Source organism: Callorhinus ursinus, unplaced genomic scaffold (genome assembly GCF_003265705.2).
Source record: "Callorhinus ursinus isolate GAN/ISIS: 27379988/994484 unplaced genomic scaffold, GSC_fseal_2.0 scaffold9, whole genome shotgun sequence".
Classification (NCBI taxonomy): Eukaryota; Metazoa; Chordata; class Mammalia; order Carnivora; family Otariidae; genus Callorhinus; species Callorhinus ursinus.
In genome coordinates this window covers 30,128,510-30,152,658 of record NW_027397071.1, presented here as the reverse complement: position 1 = coordinate 30,152,658, position 24,149 = coordinate 30,128,510, and the positions used below count along the sequence as shown (strand labels likewise).

At 37.6% G+C, this 24,149-nt stretch overlaps 1 protein-coding gene across 3 annotated transcripts in view; it reads right to left on the bottom strand.

Moving 5' to 3' along the window:
- ZNHIT6 (zinc finger HIT-type containing 6) overlaps window positions 1-17,694 on the bottom strand; it is a 60,305-nt gene extending 42,611 nt beyond the window's left edge. The window contains exons 1-6 of one of the 3 annotated variants that reach the window (XM_073896387.1): window positions 16,876-17,694; window positions 15,982-15,999; window positions 15,630-15,695; window positions 15,436-15,542; window positions 15,268-15,353; window positions 4,336-4,439 (exon numbers count right to left, since the gene is read on the bottom strand). In XM_073896387.1, the coding sequence (XP_073752488.1) occupies window positions 4,336-4,439; window positions 15,268-15,353; window positions 15,436-15,542; window positions 15,630-15,695; window positions 15,982-15,999; window positions 16,876-17,507 (1,013 nt within the window). In that variant the 5' untranslated portion in view covers window positions 17,508-17,694. The remainder of the gene's footprint in view (window positions 1-4,335; window positions 4,440-15,267; window positions 15,354-15,435; window positions 15,543-15,629; window positions 15,696-15,981; window positions 16,000-16,875) is intronic. The other 2 variants (XM_073896388.1, XM_025872110.2) reach the window with 2 other exon arrangements.
- Between the last annotated feature and the right edge of the window lie 6,455 nt (window positions 17,695-24,149).

Below are 24,149 nucleotides of genomic sequence, written 5' to 3'. Positions count from 1 at the left end.
GAACCAACCAGGGGCCCTGGTAGAGGCAATATTCAAATTCAGGTTTATCTGAGTCAAAGCATTAATCACTTTTGAAAGTTGAAAAAAAGTACGGAAAATGAACCTCTTAAAAATAGAATACTGGGGCATGGGAAGTGAAAATAATCCTTTGAAAAGATTTAGTATCCCCCCTTCCCTCCTTCCAGCAATCATCTTAAATAACACATCATCTAATAACACTAAATCATAAAGTAACACTAAATCATGAAGTAACACTTAAAATCATTAAAACCTAGTCATTTTCATATGAATGGCTAAGAAAACAAAGGTATCCTAAAGAAGGTACTTCTAAATTTTCTAAATTTTGTTCCATTTTTTTCTCCTACAAGTGAAGTTCAGGACTTTATATTTATCTTGCTACTTATACACCACCTTTGAGCAATAGAAATTTTTTGCAATCCTGATTCTACTATACATTAAGTTCAAGAAGTAGGTCTTCTGTATTAATCTAAATCATTGGTTCTCAAGTAGGGGTAATTTTGTCTCTCCCCTTTGCCCCAACTCCAGGAAACATCTGGTAATCTCCGGGGACATTTCCTGTTGCCACAAGAAAGGTGGGTGGGTAGAGAGGGGGTGTGTGTGTGTGTGTGTGTGTGTGTGTGTGTGTTACCAACATCTAGTGGGTAGAGGCCAGGGATGCTACTAAATATCCTAAAATGCACAAAATAGCCCCCCACAACAAAGAATTCTCCAGCTCAAAATGTCAGCAGGGCCAAGATGAGAAATCACGATCTAAATCACTGATGGAAATGCTGAAGAAGAATAAACAAAATACTGGGACACACTAAAGAGATTTCCAAGCTGATTATCAATTAACTAACTAGCAATATTCTCAATATTCAGTATGGCTTTCATCTAACTGGGAACTCATCTTAATGCTTTATTCATCTAACATCTGAATACAGACATTTTAAATTCAGTTAGTAGCAAAACCATTTTCATTTAAAAATAATAATGGGCAATTTAACAACAAAACATATGGAAAATTTAGTTACATAGATTTTGGATTATTTTTATTATTATTATTTATAATTTATTATTTTTTTTCACTGAACTGACCCCCAAAATGGTCCTATGAATGAAAGATCATCTTACCATAATGGATTGGATTAAGTCAAACTTTACACTCTGAAACATTTAAATATTCCATATCTCAGGAGAATTAAATAAAAAGCAAATTTAAAAAATGTCATTTCAACCTTTCAAATTAGCAACATTTTTTCTTTAAAGAGAAAACTCAGTGGTAGGGACGTTTAAACGGGTATTCTCATATACTACAAATGGAAATGAAAACTGGTTTAGTCCCAGTTTATTATTAAAAGTCACACTTCACAGATGAGGAAACTGAGGCAAAAAGAAGTTAGGTGGTTTAGCTTAGTATCACATAGCTAGGAGGAGGCTGGTTATAAATTTGAATATAGGCAGCCTGGCTCCAGTTTCTGTTCTTAACTACTCCATCTTACTATCTCTATGTTGTAGACACTTTTTACAACTATTTAAAATGCATCAAAAATGATTGTAAGACCAAATTAAAGGATAAACAAACTGGTGAAAATATTTTCTATGTATGGAACAGAGTAAGATGAGCTATAAACAGGCCCATCTTAAAAAAAAAAAAAATTCAAGAGCTCACCCTTTCCAATAATTAGATGTAATCTCTGTATTCTCTGATCCAGTAAGTCTACTTTCTAGGGACTGATTGTACAGAAAAAGTCATGTAAACACACAAAACAATTTCTTCAAGAATTATTATTTAATGTAATGTTTATTATGGCATTATTTCTAATAATTAGAAACTAAAATAAGCTAAATGTTCATGAATATGGGAATAATTAAATAAATTAAAATACAGCAGCCATAGCTGGAATATACTACTTAGAAATAAGGCAGATTTGCATTAACAAGAAAAGAGCTCCTAGCTGCAGAAAAAAGTATTCTTTTATTTATAAAAATTTAGTAATGTTTAACTTAAAAAGAGTCATGTAACTTTGTATACTCCTATGCATTCAATATTGTTTTATTTTATTAATGGAAAAAAGAAGAAAACATGATTGAAGGAAACATGAAGCGTTATCAGTGGTCATCTCTACATAATGGAATTATAGGTGCTATTTTTCCTTTAAACTTTTTAATGATGAGGCTATATTATTTTTTACAGTTGCTACATACACTGATTCCTTCCTACACTCCAGTTAGTGATTAGGTAAATTAATACATTAAAGGTCACAACTCAGGGAGCTTGGGTGGCTCAGTCAGTTAAGCGTTTGCCTCTGGCTCAGGTCATGATCCCCAGGTCCTGGGACTGAGCCCCGCACTGGTCACCCTGCTCAGTGGGGAGTCTTCTTCTCCCTCTCCCATTGCCCCTCCCCGCGCCTGTGTGCTTTCTCTCCCGATCTCAAATAAATAGTCTTAAAAAAAAAAAAGGTCACAACTCTACATAACTATCATCAGCTCCATTTTACAGATGTGAAAACAGCAAAGAAATTGACTGTAAAGCCTATTATGAACTATGCTGCTAATCTCCCATGTGAAAACACTAAAAAATTTTAAGAAAACCAACTCCAAATAACTATAAATTTATGAGCAAAAGGCATAATGTAAAAGGAGTCCAATTTGCTACCTCAGAGATCTGAGGTGTTCCAAAATAACCAACTATAAATTTGGGTTCTAAACCCAAGAAATATACTGAAAGTTAGGGGTGCCTGGGTGGCTCAGTCGTTAAGCATCTGCCTTCGGCTCAGGTCATGATCCCAGGGTCCTGGGATCAAGCCCCACATCGGGCTCCCTGCTCGGTGGGGAGCCTGCTTCTCCCTCTCCCACTCCCCCTGCTTGTGTTCCCACTCTCGCTGTCTCTCTGTCAAATAAATAAATAAATAAAATCTTAAAAAAAAAAAAAAGAAATATACTGAATGTTTATTTTTGGAAACAAAACAAAACAAAAACTTCCTACATACATTCATGTATCTAGAGACCCCAAAATTTTACATTTGAGGGTATATGCTTTTTAGTACTAAGAACTAAGCTCTGATGGTAATCTGAATGGTTTCCTTCATAACACAGGAATACATTTTATATTTGAGAAGACACAAACCAGTTACCTTAAATTTCAAATAAATTATGTCAATTTCTAAATAGGTCGGTTTCAAAATGCACACTGGAATCATCTCATATTTGATAAATGAAAACACTACTTTATTTCTGAAAGCTACCCAAGAAAAAGGAAAACCACTTTTACAAATACTTGTCTTGAAACATATAAAATAAATGGATAACACCATCTTCTAATATAACTTCTTTTGAAAAGGTGGAAAGTTTATTGGAATAATGATTATTCTCATGGTTTTGCCTTTTCAGTTTATGAAGCAACAGAACTGGGAGGGAACCTTAGTTTACCTACTACAACCCCCACATCATACAGATGAGACCCAGAGAAAGTAATCTGCTGAAGGCCTTGCAGTTACTACGAGGCTGAAAAAGGTAAAACTCACTCAGGATTTTTTACTCTAAATCCAGAATCTTGATGTTTGAAAAGTATTACCTAATAATTTAGTGGGCTTACAGTATTTTGGGATCCTGTTCTCCTCTGTACTAATGGGACCTTTTAGACCTAGCACTGACAGAAAGCAGCAGACTAATCTCTATTGTATTATCCGTACTCACAGATTTACTATAGAATAAATGTTTTCCAAGCCTCTCTTTTCCAACATTGGCTTTCAAGTGAATCTTATTGGAACCCCAAAGTGGAAGCGATATAAAAACCAAACTGCTCCAGTAAAAATTGTACAGGGGTCCTGCTTTGATTTACCATTTTGTCCTTGTAACCTCTGAAATACTTCCATGGTACCTTAGGTCTCAGATATACATATATACACACACATACCATAAGCCCAAATTTTTATTAGTCACATGACGTAAAATTGGTTTAAGTTTCTAAATGCTTTTCTTTTTTTTTTTTTTTAAAGATTTTATTTACTTATTTGAAAGAGAAAGAGTGAGAGAGAGTGCACGAGAGGGGGTAGAGTCAGAGGGAGAAGCAGACTCGAGCCCGATGTGGGATTCCATCCCAGGACTCCAGGATCATGACCTGAGCCGAAGGCAGTTCCTTAACCAACTGAGCCACCCAGGCGCCCATAAGTGCTTATTTTCAAATTGTGCAATTATCTTGGCATAGACCAATAACAAAAAGCTTACAGACTACACTTTGAGTAACTATGCTCTATAGCAAACCAAACCTTAAAAGATGTTCCTGATCAAATCAGAATACCCAATATACTAAGAATGCAGTTAGAAACTTACTTCTTATCAAAAAATGTTGAATTTTCTTTTCTCTTGGTGAATCCATTGGGTAGAAGCTTTAAGTTAATACCTTGTCTTCTGGCACGATTTTTCATAAAGTACATCTAATAACCAAAAATAAATAAATAGACTAATTTTAAAATGCCTTAAGTTTCAGAAGTGAAAAAACAATGTTCAAAATATAACAGTTAAGATTTATTGGGTATTTATGTTTCACAGACTGCACTAAACAGCAATATCTCATTTAATCCTCACAATACTATCAGATAGGCACTATTACTACCCCCAATCCAGGAACGAAAGTTAATGAGATGCCAACATTATATAGCTATTTCCTGAGAGAGTGAGCCTGGGTATACTCAGGTATATCTAATTCTAGAGCCTGTGTTTTTAACCGTACATTCTATAAGCCAAAAGAAGGATGTAATGGGATTTTTAAAAATATAGGTCATCTGGCAATTCACAGGGGCTACCTGTACCGTGCCTTTTCTTTTACTGAAGGGTTTATACCATACGTAGCTGTATACATGCCTGCTCTGTTTATTAGACAGGTAGTTACACTCGGGAGGGGACCATGGCATTGCCTAGTACAAGGCCCAACTTAAAGAAGTCACTGCTGTAGAATATACAAAATGGGATATGTGAATAATCTGGCTCTGAAATGTGTTACTCCACTGACCATCTGCGTTGGCTGAGCTGAACTAGTCAACTCCAGAGAGTAGTGAAGGAAGTAGTATCATCAAGACTTCTTCCTTGATCTCTCAAATGGCAAAGTATAAATGCAAGTTTTTGGTTAAGTGAATGGGAATCTAGAATTTGCAATGCAAAGAATTAGACAATTAAATCATAAGCCAAGGGAAAGGAAGAGTCAGTTATCATTTATTAAGAAGGGAAATAATTTAAGAAATTACATGCAATTTTATAACTCATGGGACTTTGGTTTCAGTAATGGCAATGATTATAAGGACCAATCCTCCCAATGAAAACATCTAAGCATTACAGATAATGGAGGAAATAAATACATGTAATAAAATATATTTAAAAATCACCTTAAAAGCTTTGAAGAGCTGAAAAAAAAAAACCAGGAAAATACAAGCCATTATTTAGTGAAAAGCAAAAGCCACTTTTGCAAATTCTGGCAAATATAGGCTTTCCCTTTCAACAGCCTTCTCAGTAAGAGGGTTAGAGTTAAGATCCTGTAATCTTCTAGGAACTCCTCCTCAAATGAACCTCAGTAACAGAATATGCCTATTAGGCAATAATAAGATAAGGATGAACCAGAAATAAACCCTGACCCCAGAGCATGCGAGGAAATTTATATTGGAATGACTGGAACAGAGGGGATAAAGGAAAAACAATTCATCAGAACCTGTGGCCATGGGCCAGCTCTTGCTAAGATTTGAAATGATTTGCCTTGCTTGTGTAGTCAAGGGAATCTTAAACTTTCAACTTGGTTTAAGATAGGTCCAGATTTGCAATATTCCCCAGTACCTGGCAGAATAAAAGAAGGTCTGTGTCCTACTCTTCAAAAAGTTCTCACAAATAATTTAAGAAAAAAAAGGAGTACTCAATAAAAAATAAAGAAGCATAAATAATGCAAGAAAACAAAGGTCAGTGGGCAAGAACCGAAAGAGAAAAAAGAGGTAGCTGAGAATTCCCCATATATTCAGACACTAAAAGGATCATACACAGACTGTAGAACAGCTCTGCAAAATTTAAAAACATAACAGCTTGAAAATACGTGCAGTGAAGAGAAACTATAAAAACTGACTCAGGAGATTTTTTCAAAGAACTAAATAAAACTAGAACACTTCCAGAATATATTACAGAGACAAAAAAGATTTAAAAAATTTGAGACGTTAAAAGGTAGGTAAGATACAGGGAGAAGACTTAACTCACTTTGAATGGTAGTTTTAGAAGAAGAGAAGGAATAAGGCAGAGGTAATCTTTTAATAGAAATGGGCTGAAAATATCCCAGAACTGATGGAAGATATGCCACAGATTCAAGAAATCTAACAATTCTCAAGTTAAGATGAAAAAAAGAAATTTGCATTTTCGTATTATAGCACAAATACAGAATACCAAAGAGAAAAAAATGCAGCCAGATTAAGAGATTTTAAAAGCAATTAAAGACCAAGTGGGACTTATTCCTGGGCTGCAAGGTTGGTTCAACATCCATAAATCAATCAATGTGATACAATACATTAATAAAAGAAAGAACAAGAACCATATGATCCTCTCAATAGATGCAGAAAAAGCATTTGACAAAGTACAGCATCCTTTCTTGATTAAAACTCTTCAGAGTGTAGGGATAGAGGGTACATACTTCAGTATCATAAAAGCCACCGATGCAAAACCCACAGCGAATATCATTCTCAATGGGGAAAAACTGAGAGCTTTCCCCCTAAGGTCAGGAACACAGCAGGGATGCCCACTATCACCACGGCTATTCAACATAGTATTAGAAGTCCTAGCCACAGCAATCAGACAACAAAAAGAAATAAAAGGCATCCAAATAGGCAAAGAAGGGGTCAAACTCTCACTCTTTGCAGATGATATGATACTTTATGTGGAAAACCCAAAAGACTCCACACCAAAACTCCTAGAACTCATACAGGAATTCAGTAAAGTGGTAGGATATAAAATCAAAGCACAGAAATCAGTGGCATTTCTATACACCAACAAGACAGAAGAAAGAGAAATTAAGGCGTCGATCCCATTTACAATTCCACCCAAAACCATAAAATACCTAGGAATAAATCTAACCAAAGAGGCAAAGAATCTGTACGCAGAAAACTACAGAATGCTCATGAAACAAATTGAGGAAGACACAAAGAAATGGAAAAACGTTCCATGCTCATGGATTGGAAGAACAAATATTGTGAAGATGTCATTGCTACCTCGAGCAATCTACACATTCAATGCAATCCCTATCAAAATACCATCAACTTTTTTCAAAGAAATGGAACAAATAATCCCAAAATTTGTATGGAACCAGAAAAGACCCCAAATAGCTAGAGGAATGTTGAAAAAGAAAAACAAAGCTGGTGGCATCACAATTCCAGACTTCAAGCTCTATTACAAAGCTGTCATCATCAAGACAGTATAGTATGGCACTGGCACAAAAACAGACACATAGATCAATGGAACAGAATAGAGAGCCCAGATATGGACCCTCAACTCTATGGTCAACTCATCTTCGACAAAGCAGGAAAGAATGTCCAATGGAAAAAAGACAGTCTCTTCAACAAATGGTGTTGGGAAAATTGGACAGCCACATGCAGAAGAATGAAACTGGACCATTTCCTTACAACACACACAAAAACAAACTCAAAATGGCTGAAAGACCTAAATGTGAGACAGGAGTCCATCAACATCCTAGAGGAGAACACAGGCAGCAACATCTTCGACCTCAGCCGCAGCAACTTCTTCCTAGAAACATCGCCAAGGCAAGGGAAGCAAGGGCAAAAATGAACTACTGGGACTTCAAGATAAAAAGCTTTTGCACAGCAAAGGAAACAGTCAACAAAACCAAAAGACAACCGACAGAATGGGAGAAGATATTTGCAAATGACATATCAGATAAAGGACAAGTATCCAAAATCTATAAAGAACTTATCAAACTCAACACCCAAAGAATAATCCAATCAAGAAATGGGTGGAAGACATGAACAGACATTTTTCCAAAGAAGACATCCAAATGGCCGACAGACACATGAAAAAGTGCTCAACATCGCTCGGCATCAGGGAAATCCAAATCAAAACCTCAATGAGATACCACCTCACACCAGTCAGAATGGCTAAAATTAACAAGTTAGGAAACAAAGATGTTGGCGGGGATGTGGAGAAAGGGGAACCCTCCTACACTGTTGGTGGGAATGCAAGCTGGTGCGGCCACTCTGGGAAAGAGTACGGAGGTTCCTCACAAAGTTGAAAATAGAGCTACCCCACAACCCAGCAATTGCATTACTGGGTATTTACCCCAAAGATACAAATGTAGTGATCCAAAGGGGTACATGCACCCCAGTGTTTATAGCAGCAGTGTCCACAACAGCCAAACTATGGAAAGAGCCAAGATGTCCATCAACAGATGAATGGATAAAGAAGGTGTGGTGTGTACACACACACACACACACACACACACACAAATGGAATACTATGCAGCCATCAAAAAACCCCCGAAATCTTGCCGTTTGCGACGACGTGGATGGAACTAGAGGGTATTACGCTAAGCGAAATAAGTCAATCAGAGAAAGACATGTATCATATGATCTCACTGATATGAGGAATTCTTAATCTCAGGAAACAAAATGAGGGTTGCTGAGTGGTGGGGGGTGGGAGGGATGGGGTGGCTGGGTGATAAACATTGGGGAGGGTATGTGCTAGGGTGAGTGCTGTGAATTGTGTAAGACTGATGAATCACTGACCTGTACCTCTGAAACAAATAATACATTGTATGTTAAAAAAAAAAAAAAGAAGACAGTAGGAAGGGAAAAATGAAAGGGGGGAAATCGGAGGGGGAGACGAACCATAAGAGACTATGGACTCTGAGAAACAAATTGAGGGTTCTAGAGGGGAGGGGGTGGGGGATGGGCTAGCGTGGTGATGGGTATTAAAGAGGGCACGTATTGAATGGAGCATTGGGTGTTATACGCAAACAATGAATCATGGAACACTGTATCAAAAACTAATGATGTAATGTATGGTGATTAACATAAAATAAAACAAAATTTAAAAAAAAACTAAATCTGAAAAAAAAATTTTGACCTAAATATATTCAAATATATACTGACTGAAAAAATATAAAAATGATCCTGATTGAATGAAAAAAAACCAACCCTTTTTATTATCAAAAAAAAGGGGGGGGCAGTTAAAATTCCAGGTGACTGCAACAATAACAATGGAAGCCGTAAGACACTGGAACACTAATTCTAAACCAGAATTCCATACAGAAAAATCATTTCAAAATGAAGAATGGCAAATAAATAGAAATTCAAAAAAACCCAACCAAACAAAAAAAACCAAAAACCCGACAGAGGAACCCAAGACATGGCAAAGAGCAAACCCTCTCTAAAGGAAATTCTGAAGGATGTACTTGAAGCAGGAAAAAAGTGATCTTTCAGATATAAGATTTAAGATGATGACAGAAGGAATAAAGAGCAAAGAAAGTGGGCTATATAAAGATAAACTCAAGGGGCGCCTGGGTGGCTCAGTGGGTTGTCTGACTTGGGCTCAGGTCATGATCCAGCCTGGTGTCCGGCTCCACACTCAGTGGGGACTCTGCTTCTCCCACTCCCTCTGTTCCTCCCCCTGGTTGTGCGCGTTCTCTCTCAAATAACGTTAAATGGAATTTAAGGTAACTGCTGGTAAACTGTTATTGCCTGCTACTTATCTTTATAAACAAATTCTGTTGGAATGCAGCCCCACCCATTCGTTTATGTTGTTTATGACCATATGGCCTGGAAAAAAAATTGACTATTTGACCCTTTACAGAAAAAGTTTGCCAACTCCTGTTCTAAGGTCTTTTGCGTTGTTTAGGCACAGGGTTCGGGTACTACTTAACTTTAGATACTGGCAAATTAAGCATGCATGTTGTAATGTCTAGCTTAACCAATGGAAGGACAGAAAAAGGGTGTATAACTTCTAAACTGATAAAGAGAAAAAAATCAAATAACTAAAAATAAAAAAGTCCAAAAGATAAGAAGAAAAAAAAAACTGGTACAAATAGCAAAAATAATGCGACACATTTAAGTCAAATATATAGGTAATTTTATTAAAATGTAAATAAACTTAATGATTTAGTTAAAAGTTACAGACTATCACATGGAAGAAATGGAAATATCAGAACATAAGGACACAGAAAGGCCTTAAGTAAGGAAAAAAGAGACCATGCAAATACCAAGCAAAGACTGATAGAAGTAATACTTTATAAGTGTTGGTCAAAGCACACAAAAAGCTAGAGACAAGGAGGGTCACCTCATAATGCCAAAGGATAAATACACCAAGAAGATGTATTTCCTGAGGCATGCATTTAATAATTTAGCCTTAAAACATATAAAGCAAAACAAACTGAACCACAAGGGGAAACAAATCAAACAGGTCTGTTTATCTACTGGGAAATGTTAACATACTTCTTTTTGAAAGTTACAGAAGAAACACATACACAAAAAAAGTCAGTAAATATATAAACAATTTGAACATAATTAATAAACCTGACCTATAACGGGTATATAAAGTACTATATTAAGCAACTGCAGAATATTCTTTTTTTCAAGCAAACAGAGAACATTACAAAATTTGACCATATACTGGGCCACAAACACAAGTAGTGATGTATTTTAAAGGAATGTTCTCTGACCGCAGTGCAATTAAGCTGAACATAAAAAAGATTAATAAAAGTTGCATTAAGAAAACAGAAAAAACACATAACAGCAACTGATCTAAGAAAAAAAGACATAAGTAACCAATATCACAAATGAAATTACTACAATTCCTATAGAGCTGTAAAGGAGAGGTTCATGAAGAACTTTATGTCAATAAACTTGAAAACTTAGGTCAAATGGACAAATTCTTAGAAAAATGTAATCTAGTAACATTAACTCAAGAAGACAGAGAAAACCTGCAGAATCCCACAAACAGTAAAGACTATACCTCAGTGACCCAAACTCTAAGCCCATACTGGTTCCTTAATAATTTTACCAAACTCCCAAGGAAGAAGTAATTCCAATATTAGTGAATGCATCCAAGAATAAAATGGGAACATTCCCAAATAATTTTATGAAACTGGAATTATTTTGATATGGAAACCTGAAAATACCAAAAAGGAAAATTAAAGGTTAATCTCACTCATGAAGAGAAATACAAAATGAGAGCATGGATAAGGTGAACACACCCATATAATTCACATGAATTCTGCAGAGTATAAAAAGCATGATATGATAGTAACACACCATGCAAATTTAGCTTAAAATAGAAAACGAATTAAAAGATTGCTCATATTAGAAAATTATAGATTAAAAGAACAAAAATGAAATAATCAAATACAGAAAAAGCACTTGATAAAATATAACCACCATTCATAATAAAATCTGATAGCAAACTAGGACTAGAACCTCTATAATCTAGACATCACATTTAATCTAGAAAAAATTTAAGAGCAAACATCATGGTGCAATCTTGGAGGTTTTCCTTCTATAATCAGGACTTATAGAACAAAAATGTACAGAAGAGTTAACATAGCAGGCCTGAGACTGTTATCTTTAGGTGGTTTTGCTTGCAAGGCTGTCCCTTGGCCGGTGCCTGGAAATTTGAATGATTGTAAATGGTTCCCTACACTGACTTTTCCTAAAACAGTAAGTGTGGTTCACTGTGCCTGAATTGTTTGTATAAACAACATGGTTTTATTTGCTTTCCTTCTGGGAGTCTGGAATTTGGCACTTGCTAGGCAGAGGGAGGGTGCCTCTGTGACCAGCTCCAATAAAAACCTTGGGTAGTGCATTTCTAATGAGCTTGCCTAGTAGACAATACTTCACAAGTGTTATCACAACTCACTGACAGGAATTAACTGCATACTGTGTGACTCCAGATGGAGAGGATTCTTGGAAGCTTGCAACTGGATTCCTTCAGATTTTGCTCCTTTTCTTTTTGCTAATTTTGCTCTATATTCGTTCACTGTAACAATTTTTAGCCTTGAGTACAACTGTATATTGAATCATGTGAATCCATCTAGCAAATCAAACCTAGGGAGGACGTGGGACTTACAACATAAATACCTACTATCGTCATTAGTACTTGACAATGAATGGGAAGTCCTAGCTATTCCAATAAGAAAAAGAGAAGAATAAGGAGAGAAAGATAAAAACAAATTGGGATGAATCGTTTATAGAGAAAATCTCAAGGAATCGATAGATAAGGCACAAGTATAGATTTTATTTCTATAAAATGCAGATTATAATGCCATAAAATAAATAACAACAAAAATTACATTCTTCAATACCAGCAAAGAGATTAAAAATAAAAAAGAAATACTATTTTAAAAAGCATGAAAAAATAAAGTGCCTAGTAATAAATCTTTTAAAAAATTTTATTTATTTATTTATTTATTTGAGAGAGACAGGGAAAGAGAGCAGGGCAGGAGCAGAGGGAGAGGGAGAAGCAGATTCCATGCTGAGCACAGAGCCTGATGTGGGGCTTGATCCCAGGACCCTGAGATCATGACCTAAGCCGAAATCAAGTCAGACACTTAAACCGACTGAGCCACCCAAGCGCCTCTAAAGTGCTCAGGAATAAATCCAACAAAAAATATATCAGATCTTTACAGAGAAAATTATAGGTATTAAAAATATTAAATAAATGCAGAGATTTAAAAGATTTAATGCTGTGAAGAAGTCCAATCACCCAAGTTACTCCATAAAACAAATGCAACCCCAGTTAAATTTCCCAGGTGGGGAAAGGGGAATGTAGAATCAGTAGGCTGATTCATCATATTTGTAGAGAATTACAAGGAGCCATACCCGTAACTAGAGGATAGCCATACTCCAGAAAATGAACAAAGTCAGTGGAATTACTCTAGGAGGTAGTGAGTTGCAGTAAAAAATTAAAATTGAGACAGTGTAGTATTGGTGTGGATAGACAAGTAGGCCAACAGAAAAGAAGAGATAGGCCAGAAACTGACCCAAGCAAACATGGATGCTTGATATATGACAAAGGCAGTCCTGCAGAGCAGTAAGGAGAGAATGAACTTTTCAATAAATGGTGCTAAGAAAGTGGGTTATCCACATGGAAAATTAAATGGGATCTCCACTTCACATGATACACAAAAATTAATCCCAGGTAGTTTACAGATATAAATGTGAGATGCAACACTATAAATAAAGCTTTTAGAAAATAACTATGGGAGAACCGCTTCATAACTTCAAAGTAAGAAAGAGTTTCTTTATAAACATATAAAACTACTAATTATAAAGGAAACATGATAAATTTGACTACATTAAGGTTAAGATCTGTTCATCAAAGATATTATAGAGAGTGAAAAACAAGCCACAGAATGGAAAAAGGTATTTATAAATAACCAACAGACATCCAAGAAATACAAGGAATTCCTACAAACCAGTAAGAAAAAGAAAGTTGACCAATAAAAAGATGAGCAAGAGACCTGACCAGGCATTATACAAAATGAAATCCAAATGGCCAATGAAATATTTGAAAGAATGCTCAATCTCGTTAGAAATAAGAGAACTACAAATTAAAAACCCCGATAAAATTACAAAGCCATCAAATCGCAAAAATTTTAAAACTCTGATCAAATCAAATATTGGAGAGGATGTGACAACAGGTACACACAACACTGGGAGTCTAAACTGGTATAACCACTTCGGAAAATGTTTTGGTTACATCTAGTAAAACTGAAGATGTGCGCACCCACAACAGAGTAATTCCATTCCCAGGTATAAACCCTAGAAAAAAACAGGTACGTACATAAACCACAATTCATAAACAAAAGTGCTCAGCAACACTGTTACGGTTTTTTTTGTTGTTGTTGTTATTACAGAAAACCTGGAGTCCATGTTATAATAGAAAACTCGGAGTCCATGAACAGAATGGATAAATAAATGATGATATGGTCCTAAACTAGAAAACTATTCAGAAGAAAGAATGGATCAGGGAATGGCACAAGGGAGTGGCAGGGAATTTTTGAGAAGTTGGTAATGTTCTAATTCTGGACCTGGGTGGTAGTTACATGGATGTTCACTTTTTAGTTATTCATTAAACAGTGTATTTGTATTTTATGTTTTTTTAATATGCATGTAATTCTTTATGATAAAAACAAAAAATTTAAAAAGTAATTTATCTTTTAAGCAGAATTTTAGAAAAACATGATGCATAATTTTTCTTTCAGAAATATGAAATGTCAAGTCTGTACCAGTAATAACAATAAGGTGTTTTAAAAGTGCTAAAATGCTGCAACTCCAAAGCCAAAATGGTCTTTGAAAAAGGAACATAATTCTATGACATGATTTAATAACACTATTAAAATTTCTAGAACAGCAGTTGCAAATATTTCAAATACATAAGCTTTAATTTGCATGCTTAGCTTAAGGAATGCAAAAGGGATGAAAAAGTATGAAAATTAGGTGTAGTAGAAGAGAAAGCCCTGTTAGTTCTTCCTTCAAAATTAGAATCTGAACACTTCCCAATAATTTAACAGCATTATCCAAGCCACCATCATCTTTCACCTCAACAGCAACAGCTTTATAACTAGACTCCCTGCTTTCAATCTTCCATTCTTGCCTACTAAAGCTCATTTTTCAGACAGCAGCAAGAGTGATCCTTCAAAAAGCAAACATGCTCAAAACCCTCCCATGGCTTCTATTTTCACTTAGAATATATTAGGAGCCCTCACCAGTTTCTCTAAACTCATGTTCAACATTCTCCTTACTCACCTATGCTTCAGTCACCCCGTCCCCATTTTAATCCTCAAATACACCAACCTCATTCCTAACTCAGTCTTACTTACGCTTTTGTCACTACCTGGAATAGTCTTCCTCCAAAGGTTCACGCGGCTGCCTCTTTCTCATCATTCAGATCACTGCTTAAATGTCATCTCTCAGAGAAGCCTCTCCTGACTACCGTATTAAAAACAGTCACGACCTCCTCCCAACAAACACCATTTTCATTTCCTTTTATCTCCTGTGCTTTACTTTCTACATGCACTTAACTCTATCTGAAATTATATTTGTTCCTCTACTCATCTCCTGTCTTTCCCCACAAAATACAAGGTCCATGAGGGGAAGAACTTTGTTTTGGTCACTGATGTATCCCTGGTAATTGGAATAGGTCTGGATCACAATAGCCACTTACTATATTTATTAGGTGAAAAAAATGAATCTAACTGATTAAAAGAATTCTAACTGGAAGAGATGAAATACTTACATGTTTATTGCTTATTGGTCTTTTTAAGAAAGCATCTCTAGAAATGTGGTCTGCCGTTCTTGCCACATCTTCCAAAAACCGATAATCTAAAAATTTCAAAATAGAAAAATAAACTGACATATGCCAATGGCCAGGAAGCATCAATCTGCTATGCATAAGATGACTTACCACTTAGGAGATTCATTTCAGTAAACTGTTGTATGGAAACATATGCAGTCTTATCCCGGACTCCATTACAGGTCAGTTCTGCTTTGTGTTTCTTTACACAGGGCAAACTGAAGAGACAAATGAGGTGGTACTTTTATACTCTGAGGTAAGAAAGGTACAGACAGAGGTGGTAAGGTAGGAAATTACATACATACCTGCAGGAATATCGCATACAACGTGGACATTTGTACTTTGCTTCTTCTGTACCACAAGTTTCACACCTACAAAAGCCCACAAGAAACTTACTAAGTTATCAAATATTAATTCTACTTACTGACTTATAAATTTTTAATGCTGAGTCAATTACTCATCACAATTTATAGACATGTAGTCAGTGAATAAAGTACACGGAAGTTACTCTGATAAAATACTTGATAGCTGTCAAACATCCTTAGAACATTCTCCTCCAGGAAACTGTCTCCGTCTCCAAATGACAACTACATTTACAACGTTGTTAGTACTACATAATCTAAGCAAACATACATTAAATTAAAAAAAAAAACTCACTTTTGACTTCTTTTTCTACTGCAATCAGAGAATGAGATTATTCATTAGTATTTTAACTTGTAATTCCTGGCAGTCTGCTAAAGATTGTGTGTGTGTGCACCTATACCCAGAAGTCCAATCCATGAGTTTACATACCTTAAAGCAAACATACCACAAAAAGAATATGAGACCAGGTCAAATTTACAGAGTATCAGCTGTATCTTTTCTCATCTCCACATCCAACTTAAAATTAGCATTAAAATAATCTTGAAATGCTATTACCCATCATCTATCTCCAATTACTCTTGTAGGATCTTGGGATACTGACAACCAAACTACAGTCATTTCTATTTGGCCCACTGTGTTCTAGACAGTAATAGTCCCAAGAATCTGATTACTCTTATATCCCACGCTGTCACATGATCATACACTATAAGGAAATTAAACATAAAGCAATAAATATGCATACTATCCATAAAGAAAGTAAACAGCTGGGTGAGTTCAAGTGCATTTTTGTCTAATTTTAACTTAATCCATGTTGTCATTGTTAGTTTTATTAGGCTTTTCCTTATGTCTATCCTCTTTTTAAAGAATACTGAGTCAAGAACATATTAGATCAAATCAGAATCTGGTCCAAGGGTTTTCTGGTCCCCAGAATTTTCACTTCCTTACTTGGCCATTGTCCACTGCCCACTAACAGTCTGACATATTTTCACTGAATTTGTTGTCCTTTGACAAAACCCTGCCTTCCCAATTACCCCCTCCCTCCACCACCAACACGCACGCTCCAGGGACCCAAGTTTGCATTTATTTTTCCACCATCATTATGCCACACCCGGCTGCTAGATTTCCTTCAATCCAGACAACAGAGGACTCCACAGCTTTATTTCCCCGATGAATTGCTCCCTGTCCTACCTTGACATGGCCAGTTTCCGTTTGAAACCCACTGGTGGATTTATCTGAGGCTCTTCTTTCACCTTTGGATCATCCATCACTTCTTCCTTTGGGAAATACTTCTCTTCTTTTACACAAACGTCATCCATCATTTCCTCCTTTTTTATGTTCTGAGCAACAAACACCTCCTCTTTTATCTCCAAGTTATCTTTCTTCTCTTCCTTCACATCTAGCCAGTCCATCACCTCTTCCTTCACCTTCACTTTCTCTTCTTTTACCACAAAACTACTATCCATCTCCTGCTTCACCTCCAAAGTGCCTGGTTTCTCCTCTTTCACCTCAGGCCCATCCTTCACCTCCTGCTTTACCCACCGGCCATCCAGCATCCCGTCTTCCATTTCCGACCAGTCCATAACTTCTTGTTTCACAACCGTTAGGTCCACTCGCATCTCCTCTGCCGTTTGTCCACTTCCTTCTCTATCCTCTGTCTTCTCCATTCCTGCCTGTCCATCCCCCGCTTCTACACTGCCAGCGTCCGTCCCTGCTGTGCCCCGGACTCTCTCCCTACCGGACTCGAGCTTTAGCCGCGCCCCCTCAGCTCCACTCTGCAAACCTCCTCCCAATGTCCCTTCATTTTCAACAGCAGTATCCATCAGCTCACGACCTCTGGCCTTCGCTGCCACTCTGTCCTTCAGTGTGGCTTGTCCACGCCAAAAGGAACGAATTCTGGGTCGGAACACCGACAGCTGCCACGTGCGGGACCGAAAGCCGCAAGTAGCAAACACCGGCCTGCAGCTTTCGTCCAAATCGTCGTAAAGCAACACTTCCGCGCCTCGCCACTTCACGACTCGTAGAGCCCTTTACGGCTCTGCGGCAAGTCCGGGCCCAGAGACACGCGAGAATCGGCGTGAGGCCACGCCCTTGTGAGCTCACTTTTGGGGCGGGGCTTCATCAAACCCTGCCCCGGGGGAGGCAGCCTCCGGCCGCTTTTCCCGCCCCCAATCCGTGCTTGGCCACACTCCTCGGTAAAGAGTGGACTTGAGGGGCGGAGCAGGGAGAGGCAAATCTCTGACCGTTTTGGAACGGTTAAGACCCACCCTGGTCTGTATTATCTTGTATGAAAATGGAAGAAACACTTGATGCCACGGCTCGGCAAGCTTCATTCTTCACCTATGCACTAGAGACGATGGTGTTGTTATTGTGAAGATTAAATGGAATCATGCATGGAAATAAGCCAGTAGTTACTGAAATAAACTCAATAGATGGTGGCTATTGTCACAGGGAATCCTGAGAGGTTTCAGATAGGAAAGAAGGAATTAATTTTTATTCTTTAAGTTCCGTCAGTAAGAGCCCACAACAGCTAGTTTCCCATTCCCAGCATCCTACAGGATTCTCTCTTTAAAACAAACCGAGCATTGCTGGAGTGGTGGGGGTGGGAGGGATGGGGTGGCTGGGTGATAGACATTGAGGAGGGTATGTGCTATGGTGAGCGCTGTGAATTGTGTAAGACTGATGAATCACAGACCTGTATCTCTGAAACAAATAATACATTATATGTTAAAAAAAAAAAAGATCATAGGAAGGAAAAAATGAAGGGGGGGGAGTTGGAGGGGGAGACGAACCATGGGAGACTATGGACTCTGAGAAACAGATGGTTCTAGAGGGGAGGGGGGTGGGGGGATGGGTTAGCCTGGTGATAGGTATTAAAGAGGGCAGGTATTGAATGGAGCACTGGGTGTTATACGTAAACAATGACTCATGGAACACAACATCAAAGAAAAATAAATAAATAGGAAAAAAAAGAATGTGTGTGTGTGTGTGTGTGTGTGTATCCCTAAAGACTGGGCCAAAATTTCAATACCCAGGAATAGAAGATCTAAAAAATAATACAAAAATGCAAAAAACAAAAACCACACTTTTATCTATCTCAATTACTTTTTTAAAAGATTTTATTTATTTATTTGACAAAGAGAGACAGCAAGAGAGGGAACACAAGCAGGGGGAGTGGGAGAGGGAGAAGCAGGCTTCCTGCCAAGCAGGAGCCCGATGCGGGGCTCAATCCCTGGACCCTGGGATCATGACGTGAGCCAAAGGCAGACGCTCAACCACTGAGCCACCCAGGCCCCCCTCTCAATTACTTTTCAAAATTATTATTATTACATATGGGGCATTAGGCACTTTCACCTAATCTTCACATCACGTCTGCGAGGTGAGGTATTTTTCTCACTGTGTAAGGAAACTTCACAGGAGATACATTTTTCTTGCTGTATAAAGGAGACTTCAAAGACTTCAAAGCAGCTGTAGGGTGCTTTGTATTATCTCCTCAATGCAGGGCATTTAACTGTTATCACTCACTTGCAAGTTGGTCAAAGAATGGGAATTTTGAATGGGTGAGCAGAGCGAGGGAGGGAGAAAATTTTGAAACCCAGTTGGGGCACGAGGGATTAAGTAGTGCTGGAAGGAGCACAGAAGTAAATTGGGAGAGTTCAGTACAATCTTCTTATGGGTTGTGAGAAAGAAGCTTCCAGAGGAACCATATGGATAGTCTCTTTTGGAGATACTTAGAGATGCTAGCTGCCGTGGAGTCAAAGAAAGCCTGATTGGATTTTCAGGCCAGATCACATATTTACACGGGGGAAAGGGGCTAAATGGTAGAAAGAATCCATGTGGTTTTTGCTAAAGACAAGATTTGTGAGATGGGAGCAACAAGAGGGAGTGTTGATCCTCAAGAGAACAAAACCATCCAGATTTCCATTTAAGAAAGGGAAAAGTTCTGGAATTACAGATCAGGCACCAGAAGCATGAAGACTCTAAGATTTTAAAACTTTTGTCATTTGTTCTTGTAACCTGTGTTTTTTTAACAGTCACTGGAGGAAAAATCGTTAAACCAGTAAGGCTCATTGATGGCATCACAGCTCATCATTTACCTAAGTTAAACATTCCACACTGTGGGATGGTAGTTTTAATGGAGATACTGGAAGTTGTGGTGATATTGTTGAATGGTAGTTTTGAAGGAAAAGGGAGGCTTGAGTAGTCCTGAAAGAGGGAACTTTGGGTTGTTGGAGTATAGAGCACAGCATTGTATGCAAGAAAGGAGATAGCACAAGGACAAAGAAAGGGAGGCAGAAGTTATGTGGAGCTGTCGCTGAATTCCTATCCAGTTCCTCAAACTCCTTTCTCCCCCTTTTCCACCTCGGTGGAGTACAGGGACAAGCCCAGCTCCTTCACAATAGGATTGTGCTTATCATTTCTGTCTCCTGCCTCTGCCCTAGGCATCACCCTGCAGCTCTCCTAACCACTTTGAGAAGTGGCCCTTTGTCAAAGTCATAGTGGAGTTCATTTTAACAGCCAGAAACTTAGGAGTGCTTTCTAGGAAAGCATCTTAGCTGTGATTGAAATGTCATGAAAAAGTGTATCTTAGGGATGGTTAAATCATTTCAGCAGCTCAGTGGGCTCTTTGTGTAGTCAACTGTCTGCTTGACTATAGAATGAAGATTATAAGGGCCTTTCCTGACCCTTCAATAGGTAAGAAAACAAAGACCCAGAGAAATAAAATGATTTGTTCAAGATTAAATGGCTATTTAGTGGCAGCACTGACACAGAAAATTAACATTCTGGTCAAAGCCCTTTGTTTGCACTTGAGCTAGCTTAAGATAAAGGCCAAGAGTTGGAATTTCAACTGTGTCCACACAAAAGCCAGGAACCAGAAAGCCTGGAAGTCTGAGTTTTATTATGTATGTGTTGTGATGTGTTGCAGGTGGGGCTATTCAGAAACAGATACTGATAGGAGTTGTTAGGGATCGATACCTGTGAAGAGAAAGGGGAGGAAGCAGGATCGGCCAGAGAAAGCATTTAAATTGTGACGCAGGTCAGACCAGCCTTGGCCAACCTGACAGGTAGCTCAGAGAAAGCATTTGTCTTTAGAGTGTCCCACTTCAGGCAGAAATGCCTCATACTTTATATCTGGCCCCACTAGGTCATCTGACACAGGCTGTCCCAGAAACGGCTTGATCTTGGGCCAGAGGCTTCTCTGCAGCTGGAGCTGACAGCTGGACTGCACTCTTTGTGGCCAGGTAGCAAGTCCTTCTTTGGAGAAGAACTGGGCGGCACATCTCTGTGGCTACCACGGTATGAATGTGTGCCTCTAGCCACATGGCTTTTTGTCAGAGTTGGCTTCATCCTACTTTCTTTGTAGGCAAGTTGTCTCTCTTCTCCATGTACCTTGTTAAAAAAATACTGCCATTCCACAACTCCAAGGTTTATATATCCTCAGTGCTTGTATAATCATGGAGACTCACTATTGTCTAATTCCAAGTGTTTGGGGAAAAGAATCTGATTGGATCAGCCAAGTAGGGGAGGTAGGGAAAAGCTCTCCTTTGCCAGTAGCTAGGTGACCACTCTGAGTCTCAGTCAATCTATCTGTAAAATGGAGATAGTTATACGTATTTCACAGATCTGTTTTGAGAATTAAATAAGACAATGTATGTGAAAGAGCTTTGTAAATAGTAAAGCATTCTACAAATATAAGTATTATTTTCCTTATCCTACCAGTAATTTTGAGAGTCCTGCTGATGATAGCTTGCTTAATTGTTTCCTCTTTCGGTTCATGGAGGACAAAGTTGAGATAATCACATTTCCTAGTTCTGGGCACATTCTTCTCATGTGCAACAACACTTTCCTTAATATTTTTGCTATTTGTACATCTCCACTATCATTACCCTCCCCTTCGCTCTTATACATTTAATATGATTCCATATATATATATATATATGTCTTTGTGAAATACGTAGAATTGTTTTATTGTGTGCATCTTTTTAATAGCTTCATTGAGCTATAATTCACATAAAATAAAATATGTCTATAATAAACATACAATTCAATAATTTAAACTTGAAATTTTATACAGTTTTGCAACCATCACCGAAATCCAGGTTTAGAACATTTCCATCTACTCCCATCCAATACCCTTGTTCCCATCTGCAGTCAATCCCTGTTCCCATCCCCAGCCCCATGCAACCATTGATCTAATTTCTATTCCTATAGATTTGCCCCTCCTGGAAATTTCATATGAAATAATATAATATGTGGTCTTTTGAGTCTGGCCTCTTTCATTAAGCTTAAAGTTTTTGAGGTTCATCCATGTTGTAGCATGTCTCAGTAGTTTATTCCTTTTTATTGCTGAATAATATTCCATTGTATGGATATATCACATTTTGCTCATTCATTAGTTGATGGGCATTTGGATTGTTTCCAGGTTTGGTGTTATGAAAAATTCTGCTTCCACATTCCCATACAAGTCTTTGTGTGTATATTCTCATTTCTCTTGAGTAGGTACCTAGGAGTGGAATTTCTAGACCATATCATAAGTTTAATTTTTAAGAAAGAGCCAAACTGTTTTCCAAAGTAGCTATACCATTTTACATTCCCACTGGCAGTGTATGAGGGTTCCAGTTTTTCTACATCCCTGCCAACAGTTGGTATTAATTGTCAGTCTTTTTGATTATGGATAGATAAGGGTATCTCACTATGAATTTAATTTGCATTTCTTTAATGATTAATAATGCTGAGCATTTTTTTCATGTGCTTACTGGCCAGTTCTCTATCTGGATTAGTGACATATTCAAATCTGCTTTTAAATTATTTGTTTTTTATTACCAAATTGTAGTAGTTCTTCACATGTTATAGATAAAAATCTTTTGTAGATAGCCATCAGGATGTTCCTTAATGATTCCCACCTCCTGCTATCCATGCCAATGTATAAAACTTTCCCAAATTATCCAGGATTGGCCTGTGTTACTGATAGCATACAGCAGAAGTATATTGTGTTGCTCCTGAGATTAGGTTTGAAAAATGGCTATGGTTTCTGTTTCAGGCAATTGCTCTCTTACTCCTCTCCCAGATCACTTACTCTGAGGGAAGCAAGCTGCCATGTTCTGAGTTGCCCTACCAGGAGGGCTCATGTAGCAGGGAGCTGAACTCTCTATTATAAGGCTGAACTGTGTCCCTCCAGAATTCATATGTTGAAATCCTAATCCCTAGGACCTCAAAATGTGGCTGTATTTGGAGATAGGGCCTTTAAAAGGTGATTAAGTTAAAATGAGGCCATTCAGGTGGACCCTAATTCAGTCTGTCTGGTGTACTTCTAGAAGGGGAAATTTGGACGCAAATAGAGATCAGGGATGTGTGCACACAGAGAAAAGACCACGTGAAGACATAGCAAGAAGGAGGTCATCTGCAAGCCAAAGAGAGAGGCCTCAGAAGAAATCAAACCTGCCAACACTTGATTTTGGAATTCTGGCCTGCAGAACTGTTAGAAAATAAGTTTCTGTTATTCAAGCCACACATTTGACCTATTTTCTTATAGCAGCCCTAGCAAACTAATACACTGGGCAACAACCAGCGAGGAGCTGAAGCCTGTCAACAGCCCTGGGAGTGAGCTTGGAAGCAGATTCTCTAGTCCTAGTCAAGTCTTGACATGGCTGCAGCTCTGGCCAACAGTTGCTCCTCATATTAAAAAATTGGGTGACATAATAAATATTTGTTGTATTAAACTGCTAAGTTTCGGGGCAGTTGCTACACAGCAATAGATAATTAATACCAAGTCCTTGTATGGTTTGCAAATATATTCTCTCACTATGTGACTTGTTTTTAATTTTCCTAATTATGTCTTTTAAAGAGCACAAGTGTGATATTTCAGTGAAGTCCAGTTTATGAGTTTTTCAAATGAATTCTGCTTTTTGTGTCACACTAAAAAGTTTTTGGCTAGCCCAATGTACCAAAGATTATCTCCTATATATTCTAGAAGTTTTATAGGTTAGCTCTTACATTTAGAGCTGTGATCCATGTTGAGTTTTTTATAGAGTAAATTAATGATTTATTTTTTGCATATGGATCTCTTCTTATCCAAGAACCATTTGTTGAAAAGATCATCCTTCCCCCTTGAATTGCCTTGATATTTTGTAAAAAAATGAAGTCATCACAAATATAAGGGTTTATTTCTGGACTTTCTGTTTCATTGATTTATATGTCTATCTTTGCACCAACATCATACTCTCTCGACGATTGTAATTTTATAGTAAGTTTTCAAACTGGGTAATTAAGTCCTCCTCTACTGGTCCTTTTTCAAAATTGTGTTGGTCATCATAGCATAACAGATAGAGGTGTTGAATCACTATGTTGTACACCGGAATCTAATGTAACATTGTGTGTCAACTGTACTAAAAAATTTTTTAGAAATTGTGTTGGCTATTCTGGGTCTTTTGCATGTCCATATAGATATTAGGATCAGTTTATCA